General features: G+C 39.4%; 1 protein-coding gene across 1 annotated transcript in view; it reads right to left on the bottom strand.

The window, feature by feature from the left end:
• The window catches only part of LOC146657803 (transmembrane protein 132C), a 296,469-nt gene that overhangs the window by 85,689 nt on the left and 197,838 nt on the right, over nucleotides 1-12,942 (bottom strand). The window contains exon 5 of the mRNA XM_085426136.1: nucleotides 1,307-1,502. Within this exon, the coding sequence (XP_085282262.1) occupies nucleotides 1,307-1,502 (196 nt within the window). The remainder of the gene's footprint in view (nucleotides 1-1,306; nucleotides 1,503-12,942) is intronic.

Below are 12,942 nucleotides of genomic sequence, written 5' to 3'. Positions count from 1 at the left end.
AAATTAAACATATCATATTATTTAACAGAATTTGAATTAGTGCTGGAACCACACTGGCTCTTGCATAGCAGCTGGGACAGGCTTCATGGCCCACGACCCTGATTTAGATAAGCAAAATAAAATGGATGGATGCATCAATTAGTGTTGGCCCTGAGATTAACTGGCGACCTCTCCAGGCTATACCCTGCATCGCACCCTATGCAAGCTGGGATAGGCTTGCATATCAAAAGATATGCAAATAAGCAAAAGAAGATGGATGGATGAATGGAATAGTGCTTGGCCGTTTTTGACTGGACCCCATAAAAGGTTTAATTAAGAGTTTAATTAAAGTATTTGTGTAACATTTGCTATGATCTTTCAAATTTGCTGCCTAGTATGGCCTGCTGCCCACTACAGCTAATTTACAGTGCCAATATGTTATTAGCATTAGATTATTTCCTCTCATTTTCCAAGTGTATAATAAATAAATAAATGCCTATTTTTAATCCTTTGGTTTTGTTCTGAAGACTTGTTGCTAATGTCAGTGCTTTTTAAAGTCTAAGAACATGGAAGGTTTTCCCCTCAACTCCAAATGGTCATGGCAGAGGACCACCAGTCCAATAAACACCAATAAAGGCATCAGGCAGATGCCAGATATTTTTTCCTGTTAAAGGGTTGTTTTTCCTTCCCACTGTCGCCATGTGCTTTAGATTTTTTAGAGTTTCCTCTGTATTATTGAAGGGTCTTCACCTTAGAATAGAAAGTGCCTTGAGGTGAATGTTGTTGTGATTTGGCATTATATAAACAAAACTGAACTGAACTCAATTTACATATGTATAAAGGGCAGCCTTTGTATTTAATTATTACAAGGAAGGACACCTACAGGATACAATAGGGAAGTGAAAGTAAGGGCATCTGTGAATTTTAGGCAATGATTGTTATTACAAGGTCTGTGTGAGTGACTCTATGTCAGTCTGTCAATCTGCATGACTGCTTGTGAGGCTGCTTATTATTTTGAAACCTGTGAGGAAAAAAAAACTGCTGTGTGTCTGTCTAAGAAGGTGGGAGAGAGAGAGAGAGAGTGAGAGAGAGAGACCGGGAGGCTTGTAGCAACAGGAGGGGGTAAACAAGTTGACCTTTCCAGTTTTGATCACCCTAGAGGAAGGAGGTGGCTGGGGGTGTCAGCAAGAAGGTTAGAAGGAGGAGGGAAATGGAGGGAAAAATTAAGTCTATTCCAGCAAATGTAACAAGTGTGTGCTGCTGGGAATGTCAATATGTATGCTCATAGATATCTATATCTGTACTCATCTATCAAATCATCCCTTACCTCAGCCAGTGGTACGATGCCCTGTATGTCGGCGCTGCTGATATAGAGGTGTGAAACTTTCTCTGTTTGCCTGGAAGTTGTCTGTGTGCCAGCTGGGTATTCAACGCTCCAGTGTAGAGTCTGGGTTGGCACCAGGTTAATCACGTTATCCACCTCAAAGTCGAGCTGCATCACCTCATAGGAAGGACTTTCTAAACTGCAAAGACAAACAGTGGTTAGAGATGTTAGAGATATTAGAAATATTTTCTGTCTTTATAGGATGCTCTATGGATTTAGACATCACTAACATACTAACACAAAGGCAGTGGAGACCAATATAATACGTAGATTACAGTTATTATTTTTATATGGTAGAATAATTTATTTGTTCTTTAAAATATTCAGAATGGGTACCCTTGAGCCAGTCACAATTCCTGACACTGAACAAACACTACTACCACTGTTTATGACAATGATAATGACCAAATGTTTTAAGGAACAAAGAAAAACAGTGTTTAATACAAAGCAATGTCATTATCAGAAACTCCATATCATATCATATCAGAACAGAACCTCATTATGGGGTACACATCTTAGCTGAGCAGGTTTTAAGTCTTACAAACTTGCTCGAGATCCTACTGTTTAAAGTAAAACTGCATATTTAATGTACACCCTTTGGATAACTGCCTTGACGGACAAGCCTTTTCTAATTCCCACATCATCGCTTAGCACTGTTTATCACAGCTGCTGGTGTGGCTCATTTATGCACAAGGTGTCCTTTGGTTTATGTGCCCCAGAGCTAAGGGAGGGGTCTGTAACCCCTAAATCATTATTTGTCAATCATCACAGTTATTGCTGTGGAGGCGTGTGTGTTTTAACCTAAAACATGTTGTTGTGCTAAACCTCAACAAGTAGTTTGCAGTGCTTAAACCTAAAAAGTAAGAAAAAAAAAGAACAATTTCGGTTGAAAAAGGTGAAAAATTGAACAACTTTGCAAAAAAAAGAAAGAAAGAAAATGAACTCCCAGTATATGTCACTAACACCTCTTCAACCTCCTAATACAGATTTGTGGCTCTCTAATATTGATACCGTGGCTCCTGGTGGCTGACATTGCCATAGATAGCATGTCAGTACCAATGCCACAGGGCCCCAACTGCATAATAGTGTGTAGCATTAGGTATCTGAAAATGTGGTATTAAATTGCTCTTTGAGATGAGAACAAACTGATGTAAAAAGTTTACCCGATTAACCTAACCATTAATAAACTTTTGGTATTGCGCGCATCAGTAACTGATTCACTTAAAACTTTCTACCTGGGAAACTACTGCAACTTAAGAAATCTTCTCTTCACATACATCCCGATTCATGTCCTCATTTGTATCCACAGAAATGTGTCTGTCATTTTGACAACTTGGATTCCTGCAGCACATCATGCCCTTATAACTTTTCAGACTGTCATTACCTGCTTTGCTTCCTTGCCTGTCAGACATCCTGATTCTACCTGCTGCTACTGTGAATTACAGACCATTCTATCATTTGTCACCACACAAATTCTTTGCATCTTCTTCTTCTTCTAGACTTCAGCCAGCTTTGAAATAGAGTGTGGTGTCTGAAAGTCAGTGTCAGTAGTGAACACTGTGGTCAGAGTTGGGATAAATGAACGACAAAAAAAATCTACAACAAAAGTGTCATAAAATGCTGTGTTTTTCCCACTTTAAGATGTCACACACAGAGCAAAAGAAACATATCCTGTATTAAATAGAAAAGCTACCTGTAATATGTGTGTAAATTTCTGCATCGAGATAGAAGTCACAGATACCCACTTTACGGTTCATAGCAAGTAGAACAGAAAAGGTTTCCTGGGTTGCATTTTGGAGATAACATTTGCAATACACCAGAGCCAATGATTTCACAGGATAATAACTGATATTTCATCTACATTTTAACAACTGAAAACTCTCTGTGTGGCTATATGTCTAATTCTATTTTTAAGGATTCTCTGTTTCTCGTCTTTATTAACACCCAACCTCAGCAAACACACAAACACAAGCACAGATTTACATGTGTTCAGTGGCTAGTGGAACATTACAAAGAAAGAGCAGCTGTAAATTAATTTTTGAGCTTGTGTTTTAAAGTACCATCTACTACACACACACACACACACACACACACACACACACACACACACACACACACACACACACACACACACATATATAGATCCGCATGGGTTAAAGGCCATGACAAAGCCAATTGCTGAGGGCCTGTGATATCTGGCATGTCATTGTGTCTAGGGAGATGGGGCAAGAGATGTGTTACACTGATAGATTAAGGAGAGAAAGCTGATGGGTGTCAGCTCCCCTTGACCTGCTTTTGTTTCATCTATCTCTGCAAATCTGTCCGCCTTACTTTGTCTCTTAACAAGCCTAACACAACATCATAGTACAGCTAAAATGGTTTCTTTCTTAGTACTAAGTCTGTACAGTAAAGTTGCTATATAGTGAACCATATAGTCTAGAAACAGGACAATTTTATTTATTACTCATCCTGCTTTTAACTTATCCTGCATGCAAACCATGTGTAAGCCATTACATGAAATCTGCTTCCAAGAAGCCTGACTTGATGGTGTTGAGCAGTAGTTTTTTAGGCATTCTGAAGGTCTTTCACAGATTTTTCACAGATTTTCAGTCCAATGCTATGCCTGACAAGGACTTGAGAGATGCGTCTGTCCCTTCACTTAATCTGTCTGCTGCTTGCTGAAGCCTCATCAGTAAAGTTCTCAATTAAACCATTAAGAGAAACATGGAGAAAAAGCTGAGGTATGCCCAGTTACAGAAGTGCTGAACAGAAAATCAGTGGCAACAGGCCTTATGGAATGTTGAATGAAAATTGGAATTTCTGATTTACTTTTACTCACCTTTTTTGTATATATTAGTATTTATGTAGGAGATCAGAAGAACTGCACAATGGTGAGTTTCTACAGATATCTGTAAAAGACGCTCAAAGTTCTGTCATGGTTTGAGGTTGCATCTCAACCAGTGGCGTTGGGGATTTTGTAAAAACTGATGGAATTATGAAAACAGAAAAGTACTGTCAGATTTTAATCCACCATGGGATTTCATCTGGAAAACGTCTGATTGGTAATGGTTTCATTTTTCAGCATGATGATGATCCTAAATATATTACCAATGCATTGAAAGCATACCTGGATAGAAGAAAAAAAAACGACAAAGTGGAACACTATCCATCATGGACTATAATTCTCAGAGCCTAGACCTCAACATTACTAAAGCGGTGTCAGATCATCTCGGCACAAAATGCAGTGACCATCCAAAGAAGAGCTCCAGATGTTCTTCAAGAAGCCTGGTTTTCATTTGAAATATTGACTTTCAAACTCTGTTTTAGCCTTAGATCCTGTACTACACTTCGGAGGTGGGGTGCCCCCGGCCTCTCGGCCTGGGGCTCGGTCACTCAGGCGCGGCTGGCTGCCGGCGGAGCTCACGGGCGCGTCACTGCAACTCCCCCTGGCTTCTGCTCCGCGGCTGCTGAGTGAGCCCTCATCTGGGACTCTCCTCAGCTCTTTCTGGGACAGTGGCGCGGCTGCCCCTCTGTTGGTCTTCCTTGGTCTCTTGTGTTGTGGGGGCCTCTGGATGTCTGGAGTTTTGATCTCCTCCATACCTGCTTCATGCCCTGGAGGACGGGGCTGTGGCCCCCCCACACCCTCTAGCAGATCATTACATGAAGGAACCTTTTAAAAAAAAAAAAAAACAAGCGCGTCCATGCTCACAGGTGTACACACGGGTGATCACACCCACAAACTACACCCTTTTTGGCTCCTACCTCAAAGCACACTGTGTTCTGTTGATCTTATGTGCTGCACAATAATGTTTAATATTTAGTATTTACTGTCATATTCCCATATATCATTGTGATGTTGTTTATTATATTACTCTTGTTCTCTTCTGCTTGTTTTCTTTTTTCTTTCTCAGCAGGTGATTCAGGTGATTGATATATGCATTTTTTTTTTTCCTGCTCATTCTGTTGGTTTTTGTCTTTTGCCCTTCTCCCCCGTCCCTCTTCTCAGCTGTTTCTCTTTCCCTCTTTCTTTCTCCCCTTCTTTCCCCCAGTCAAGTCTGTCCCGTATTCAGTAAGTGAAAATAAAATAAACAATAAAAGGTGAATCAAATGGACCATTACGGCAAGGCCGGGATGGTCAATTTGGTAAAGTAAATCCGTTGGGCATCTTTCTTTGCCTTTAGACAACAATTCTGATGGCAAAAGAGCCAAACGGGACGGGCGCAAAAAGAAAAAAAAAAAAAAAGATCCTGTACTACTATAACCCATTACATGTATTTTCCTTCCAAGAAGCCTGACATTCTTGTAATTGTTTAAAATGGTCTTGAGTATTAATTCTTCAGGTGTTCTGAAGGTCTTTCAAAGGCTTTTTCTGGAAACTAGCTGTTTTTTCACTGATTTTCAGTCGAAGGCTATACCTGACACAGGATTTAAGAGATGCATCTGGCTCTTCAGTTGATCTGTCTACTGTTCACTGAAGCCTCATCAGAAGCCTATTTATTTTTGCAGAAGTTGTAATAGCTTGCTGCACCTATTTCTCATTTTCCTACCACATATAAAGAAGTGAGGAGTGGCTAAAGACTTTTGCACAGTGCTATATGCTTTTCCGCTAAATTGATGTTGGTGTTTTCCACAATCCTTCTATGCATCATCTTCCACTTATGCAACTCACTGTTGACGGAGCCTATCCAAGCTAACATAATGGGAGAGGTGGGGTATACACTAGACAGGTCACCAGTTTGTTGCATGGCTAACGCAGAAACAGACAACCAGTTACACCGACAGACACTTTACAATCACCAGTTAACTAATTCCACCAACTGCATGTCTTTGGACTATGGGAGGAAGCTGGAGTACTGGAGAAAATCCATGCAGACACAGCAAAAAACAGAAAACCCCCCAAAACCTTTCTGCTGTAAGATACCAGTGCTAACCACCATGCCACATACTGTCTAAAAATTAATACTAACTGACTAGATTTATGCAACAGACCTTTCTTGGTGTAGCTCACCTCTCACCTTATGAGAACTGATCCCTACAACCCTGGACAAGCACTGAGGAAGTGACTGATGGATGGGTAGATGTTGATGTGTAAATCTAATACTGTTCCTCCAATATGATATAAATGCAGCATGAGGTAATGATATCAATATCTTTGGACTTGAAACATCCTCTTAACTATCAAGTCCAATTCCATTAGTGTTTTCTGCATATGAAATATTCAGGAGCAATCCTCTGTTTTTCACTTGAATTAAGGTTTTGATGTCTTTGAATTTTTGAATACTGCCATTGTCTACCATCCCCTATGTATGCATGTTCATGTGTATATTCCTCAAAATGACTCATTATTAAACCCCGAAGGACACAGTAGTAGCCCTATTTCATATTTTCCTGGGTGAAACCCAACACACAGCAGTAGTTTAGACATGTACACTCTGAGACACAACGCTCTGTCACTCTTGCTATCTATTCCTGTCTCTCTCACACTCACAGACACTTGCACACAGCCAGTGCACAAGTAACACACTCCTCTCCCTGTTTCACACACACGCTTACACATACACACATGTACAAAGCACCACCCAAAAATTGTTCAGTGTGTTTGGGTGCAGTGTAATCGCTGGAGCTGAAAAAGCAATGTGTCTGCAGTGACAGGTTCATTCAGGTGTTAGCTCTGTCCCAACCACAAGGCTCCAAAACAATATAACACTGTCCTCTAGTGCATACGCATACGCAGACACTTTCACACATACACACACCAGTACATTGTTCTCCAACACTCAAAACTAAGCAAACAAAAACCACTGCAGGAGTTCACACTTTCCTGCAGGCAGTAGTGACCTTCAGGTGTTATTCCTGTTACTGATACAATGGGTCAAGGTTGTTCGAATGGGTCAAAATATGTCATCTGACCTTCATTTGCAAACTGCCTTACAACCATGGTCACGCGCAGGTTACAAACTGCTTGACTTTGGTGAACCTGTACTTCTGTGCAAAATAGAAACGAAAAGACATATAATTAAGTGTGGCATTTACACAAGATGAAAGCCCCACAAATGGGCTCTTGCTCATTTTGCCAGCTTTATCTCCCATCCTACAGATAGCTTCAGTAGCTGGTTTATAGAGGTACACTGTGTTGCCTGACGTATTTGCTCATCTGATTTCACACACATGTGAACTTAAATGATATCCCATTCCTAATCCATAAGGTTTAATAAGATGTCACCCTACCCTAGTGGGGTAGGGTGGTAGTTTCAGTTCTTTTGGTAAGGCCTTCCACAAGGTTTAGGAGTGTGTTTATGGGAATCTTTGACCTTTCTTCCAGAAGTCCATTTGAGAGTTTTGTGGACTGATGCACATTTAAATTAGAACAGGAAGGGGGCATCCCAAACTGTTGCCATAAAGTTTGAAAATATCCAAAATGTCTTGGTATGCTTACTTTCACTGGAACTAAAGGGCTGAGCTGAACTCTTTAAAAACAACCCCACGCCTTTATTCCCCCTCCACTAAACTTTACACTTGGCAAAATGCAGTTGCATAGTGCCATTCTCCTGGCAACTGCCAAACTGAGACTTTTCCATTGGATTGCTAGAGAAGCATGATTTTTCATTTCAGAGAATGTCATCTGACACTTTGTGTTGCGCTTGGTAATATAGGCTTGGATTCAGCTACTCGGCCAAGGAAACCCATTCGATGAAGCTGTCTATGCACTGTTCTTGAGCTAATCAGTCAGGTTTCAGAGCCCATCACAGTACAGAAACAGCTTTAGTGAAGGTTATAAATGATCTTCTTATGACCTCTGACAGTGGACTTCTCCTGCTTGACGTTAGTGCAGCGTTCCATACTGTGGACGATATTTTATTTCAGCGATTAGAGAGTCCTCTTCACACAATAAGGCTAGTTATGGTGTTCCACAGGGTTCTGTGCTAGGACCAATTCTGTTTACATTATACATGTTTTACCAATATACTATACTTTACATAGTATCATTAGAAGGCATAGCATAAATTTTCACTGCTCTGCAGATGAAACCCAACTTTATCTATCCATGAAGCCAGATAACACACACAAATTAGTTAAACTACAGGAATGTGTTAAAGACATAAGGATGTGGTTGACCTCTAATTTCCTGCTTCTAAATTCAGATAAAACTGAGGTTTTTGATGCTCGGTCTAAAAATCGTAGTTACATGGTATCTAACTAGATGCTTATTCTAGATGGGACTACTCTGGCCTCCAGTAACACTGTGAGGATAATCTTGGAGTCATTTTTGACCAGGATATGTCCTTCAATGAGCATATTAAACAAATATGCAGGTTCAAGATTCCCATGATGCACTTAGTGTATCTTCTTCAATCACCTTTTTCAATAACTCTGTGTTTATACACCTCTTTATATTATTAGTTATTTTTAATCTCTGGTTCTGGTTCTTGTCTTTGTGCTGTCTTCCTTCCCTCACTCCAACCGTTCACGACAGATGGCTGTCACTCCCTGCGCCTGGTTCTACTGGAGGTTTTTGTCAAAAGGGAGTTCTTCCTTCTCAAGTGCTTGCTTATAGGTGGTCATATAATTTTTGGGGTTTTCTCTGTTTTCACTGTATTATGTAGGATCTTTACCTTGCAATATAGTACCTTGAGGCAACTGTTCTTGTGATTTGGCGCTGTATAAATAAAACTGAATTTAATTTAATTGATTTTTTGTCATATCTCACATTTTTTTAATCATTACAGTTTTATGACATTTTCAATAAGTTTGTTCCTAATGATGCCACATCATCGCTTTTATTATTATTGCTTTTCAAACATACAAACTTGCCCTAAGGGAAAATTAAAAAATACTCAATTTTGCCTATACAATTTTCATAAAGTGAACTATTTATACATTTACTGTTTGCCATGGGCCCTAAATTAAAGTATCATATTGTATTGAGGGGCTCACTGGTATACCATCCACAGTACCAACCTGTTATGGCAAAAAGAGCCACGTAAAAAGCCAAGTATTAAAGCTGAGCTGTTAATTTACCCATCAGGTTCCTACCCTCACCTGTGGTCACAAGCTCTGGTTTAGTGACCAGAAGAATGATTCATTTATTCCAGCGTTGGAAATTCGTTTCTTCAATGGATGCATGAATAGATGGAGCTGTAGGTTGTATGAAAAAAAAAATACCAAAAAAAAAATACTTTTGTTCAAAAAAATGCAATTGAACTTTAATTACAATAATACTAGTAATAATCTTTAGTCATTCGACTGTTTTCCTACCCTCCATACTCAAGTACATATCTCTGGCCACTGTAGGACAAACAACTCTGACTGCGATTGCAGGCTGTCAGTTCGCTGTTTACATCAGCTGTCAATATGTGTCTGCGTCTTTTTACTCTGGAGGAGGCTGTAAAACATTGTCAAATGAGTCAGATACGAGTAGATGAGTCAGTGAAACTCAGTTCTGTCAAAGGACAATGATACTCAGGTGAGTTGTTGAACTGAACTTTTCTGTCAGCAGGTGCTGCTGTTAGCCTCTGTTAGCTGTTGGGTAGTAAAACTTTCTTTGAAGTTAATCTAATATTGTTGGACTCAGACCCTTAGCAAATAAACTCTCACCTGATGTGAGAATGTAAACTGTTTCTCAGAGGGTATCTGAGCTGTTCTTGTTTAGCTGCCTCCTTGTCAGCTGTCCAGAGATGTCCATCTCATCTGATGACAATAAATATTTAATAATAATAATGGATACTTTATTGATCCCCATGGGGAAATTACTTGTTTTTCTCTGCATTTGACCCATTCACTCAGTGAAGCAGTGGGCAGCCCACTAAGCAGGCGCCCGGGGAGCAGTGTGTAGGGACGGTACCTTGCTCAGGGGTACCTCAGGGTAGCCGTTAAGTGGATTCGAACCGCCGACCTTCCGATCATGGGGCGACCACTTTACCTACTGAGCTATCCCTGCCCCTAATTTGCAGTAATATTTGGAATAAATAAGTTGTTTTTTGCACATTTTCTTGTTTTTACTGCCCTGACCTGTGATGAGGCTTGATATAAGGAGTAAGAGGATGATATTTTATTCCAACACTATTCTCTTTTCACCTTTTCAGTTCAGGGGACCCCTTCTCCGATGATAAAACATAGGGCTGATCCTTCATATCTTAAGTCTGAAGGTGCAGATGTGAATTAAAATTCACCTCCACAGCAGACAAACATTATATATAAGTTGTCTTCTCCTCTGCCTATGAGGTACTACATATGTTGCCAGTCTCTAGCCATATGTAAAACATGATTAGGCAAAATGGCCATCTTGGCCACTGTATTCAAGATGTTGGGGTAACATGGTGTTTTCCACAAAGTTCATGACAATGCATCAGTTTAAAAAGGATATACTGTGGTCATAAAGGGAAGGACATGGTCAACAGAAATTCACAGGTAGTCTGTTGCATTTAAATCAGCGGTCCCTAACCAATGGGCTGGTCCGTGAGTTGTGTGGTACTGGGGCACGAGAGTTGAGGCTCGGGTGTGAGATGTATAGTTTTCAGGGGTTTTATTGTTAGTATTTTAAAATTGTTTTTATCGTTAACTCAGTTTCCATGGGTCTTTTCCCATGTGTTATGAATAAATCTTCTTTTTTGGTACCGGTACTGGTTTTATTTTGCTGTATTAATCTGTGACACCTTTTCCATTTTCCAAATCTTTTAATGTCCAATTTTGATAAGGCTTTGGAAACTATAGCCTCAGTTTCCTGTTTTTATCTTACAGAAATGGCAACTGGTCTGGTCTTCTCCAAGGATGAACAAGTTCAGAGAAGCCCTTCTGCTTATCCAGGATAGAAAAATGGCCATCTGAGTTATTGCTACCAACTTAGCTTGAAGCTTTCTCACCATTCTCTTCTGACCTCTGAAAACAATCCTAGAGATGGTTGTGCCACAAAATCGGCTGGTTTTCATCTTCGTTTTGTGTTGTTGGCTTTTTGTTCACATGTAAACACTAAAATATAGATCGTATGCGTGTAGTCATTGTGATAGAAATATGTTTTGGTGTATTGAACTGTAGCTTCAGATTTATGTAGTTAACTGGTAATTATGTGACAATGTGTTTCAGGTCATTTTATGGAGTAACATGAAAGTAAGGTAACATGTAGAATGATGGATTACTTTCTTCAGCGGGTAATTAATCATCAAACCATCACTTACTGTTATTCCTTTGATGTAACACCCTTGAAAAGCTAGCCATTGCATAATTTCACTACTTTCATTGTGGTTTAATAAGGTTATTGGTTATTTTGTATGAGAAATACATAATTTGACAATTTCATTGACAGTGCTCATTAAAATCCATCGTAATATTTATCTAATTAGATGACTGAGTAGCAAACTGCTGTGGTGTCGTGTATTCTCGAAAAAGAAAAAAGTAATAATACAACTTAATTAATTCATTTATTTATTCAACTAACTGTTATTTTCTTGCACTTAGCAAGACACAGTTCTTATAGTGGTGGTTGGTTAATGTGCTGGCACCCCATTCCTTTCAGTTATCCAGCCACAGCATTCTTATACTGTATACAGAGTTTATAGGTAATAGTACTTCGTATTGTTTTTTATGTAACCAATGAATTATATTTTAAGTGTACTATAGAAAAGTAAATTTGATAAGCAGAGGAAAGATGTTAGACAAAAAACACAGAAACAATCACAATCTCTTATAAAACAGCCCTTTAAATACTTCATAGAGCCGAACATCTATCTGCGTGTAGCCAGTTACATAGACTGGACTAGCCTATAAACCCAGATATAAAGATACTCTTTTGGCAGCAGTCAGTGTCTTGTGAGACGCACTTGCTGGACTCACACTAGTGTGTAACTTGTTTGGCACATCTGGAGTCTCAGAGCTGATTAGGGGAGATGATTGACATTTCCCCCCCTGTTTATCTATTTAGCTATCAATTAAGCAATTTAGCTTCTAGAATGGTCAGTTGAGATAAAAATCTTGTTTGCAGTCTCATTGATTCTCTTAATCCCTCATTCTTTAGCACCTGGAGAACCTGTTTGTGTTATATATGCATTCATATTATATTATTTATTTTGCCCAGTAGCATGAGTGTGTGTCTGTGTGTGGCAATGGGTTGTTGAAAGTGAAAAGAGGATATCTGGCACACTGACCCAAGAGGGAAAGCAAATACAAATACACCAATTTTGGGGAACCTCCAGTAGCCTTGCAATAGAAGTAGAAACACTGTCAAGGGTGTAACACACATCGCTTAGTCCCAGCTTTAAAAAATAAAACATAAAAACATAGAGACAGCAACTGTGATTGAGTTAGGAAGTTAGATTTGAAAGTTAAGTTTGCCATTGCATCCAATATATGCCACTGTAGAACCACAGCAGCTGATTTGAAACTGATGCATTTTATTCCTCAATCGAGGTATGTGACTCATGTATTAAATGTTTAAATATTCATCAGTGAATATAAATCACAACTAAACTAAATGTTAGTGTGGTGTTTGATCATGATGATTACTGAGAACTGTATTCTTCCCCTCGAAAACTTGCATTGTTTTTGTTAGAGGAGTTCAGTACCTTGTGGCTCTGCTGTAATTCAAC

This window comes from Rhamphochromis longiceps, linkage group LG12 (genome assembly GCF_057381845.1).
Source record: "Rhamphochromis longiceps isolate RC_006_pf linkage group LG12, R_longiceps_female_GT1.1, whole genome shotgun sequence".
Lineage (NCBI taxonomy): Eukaryota > Metazoa > Chordata > Actinopteri > Cichliformes > Cichlidae > Rhamphochromis > Rhamphochromis longiceps.
This window is presented reverse-complemented; position numbering and strand designations above follow the sequence as displayed.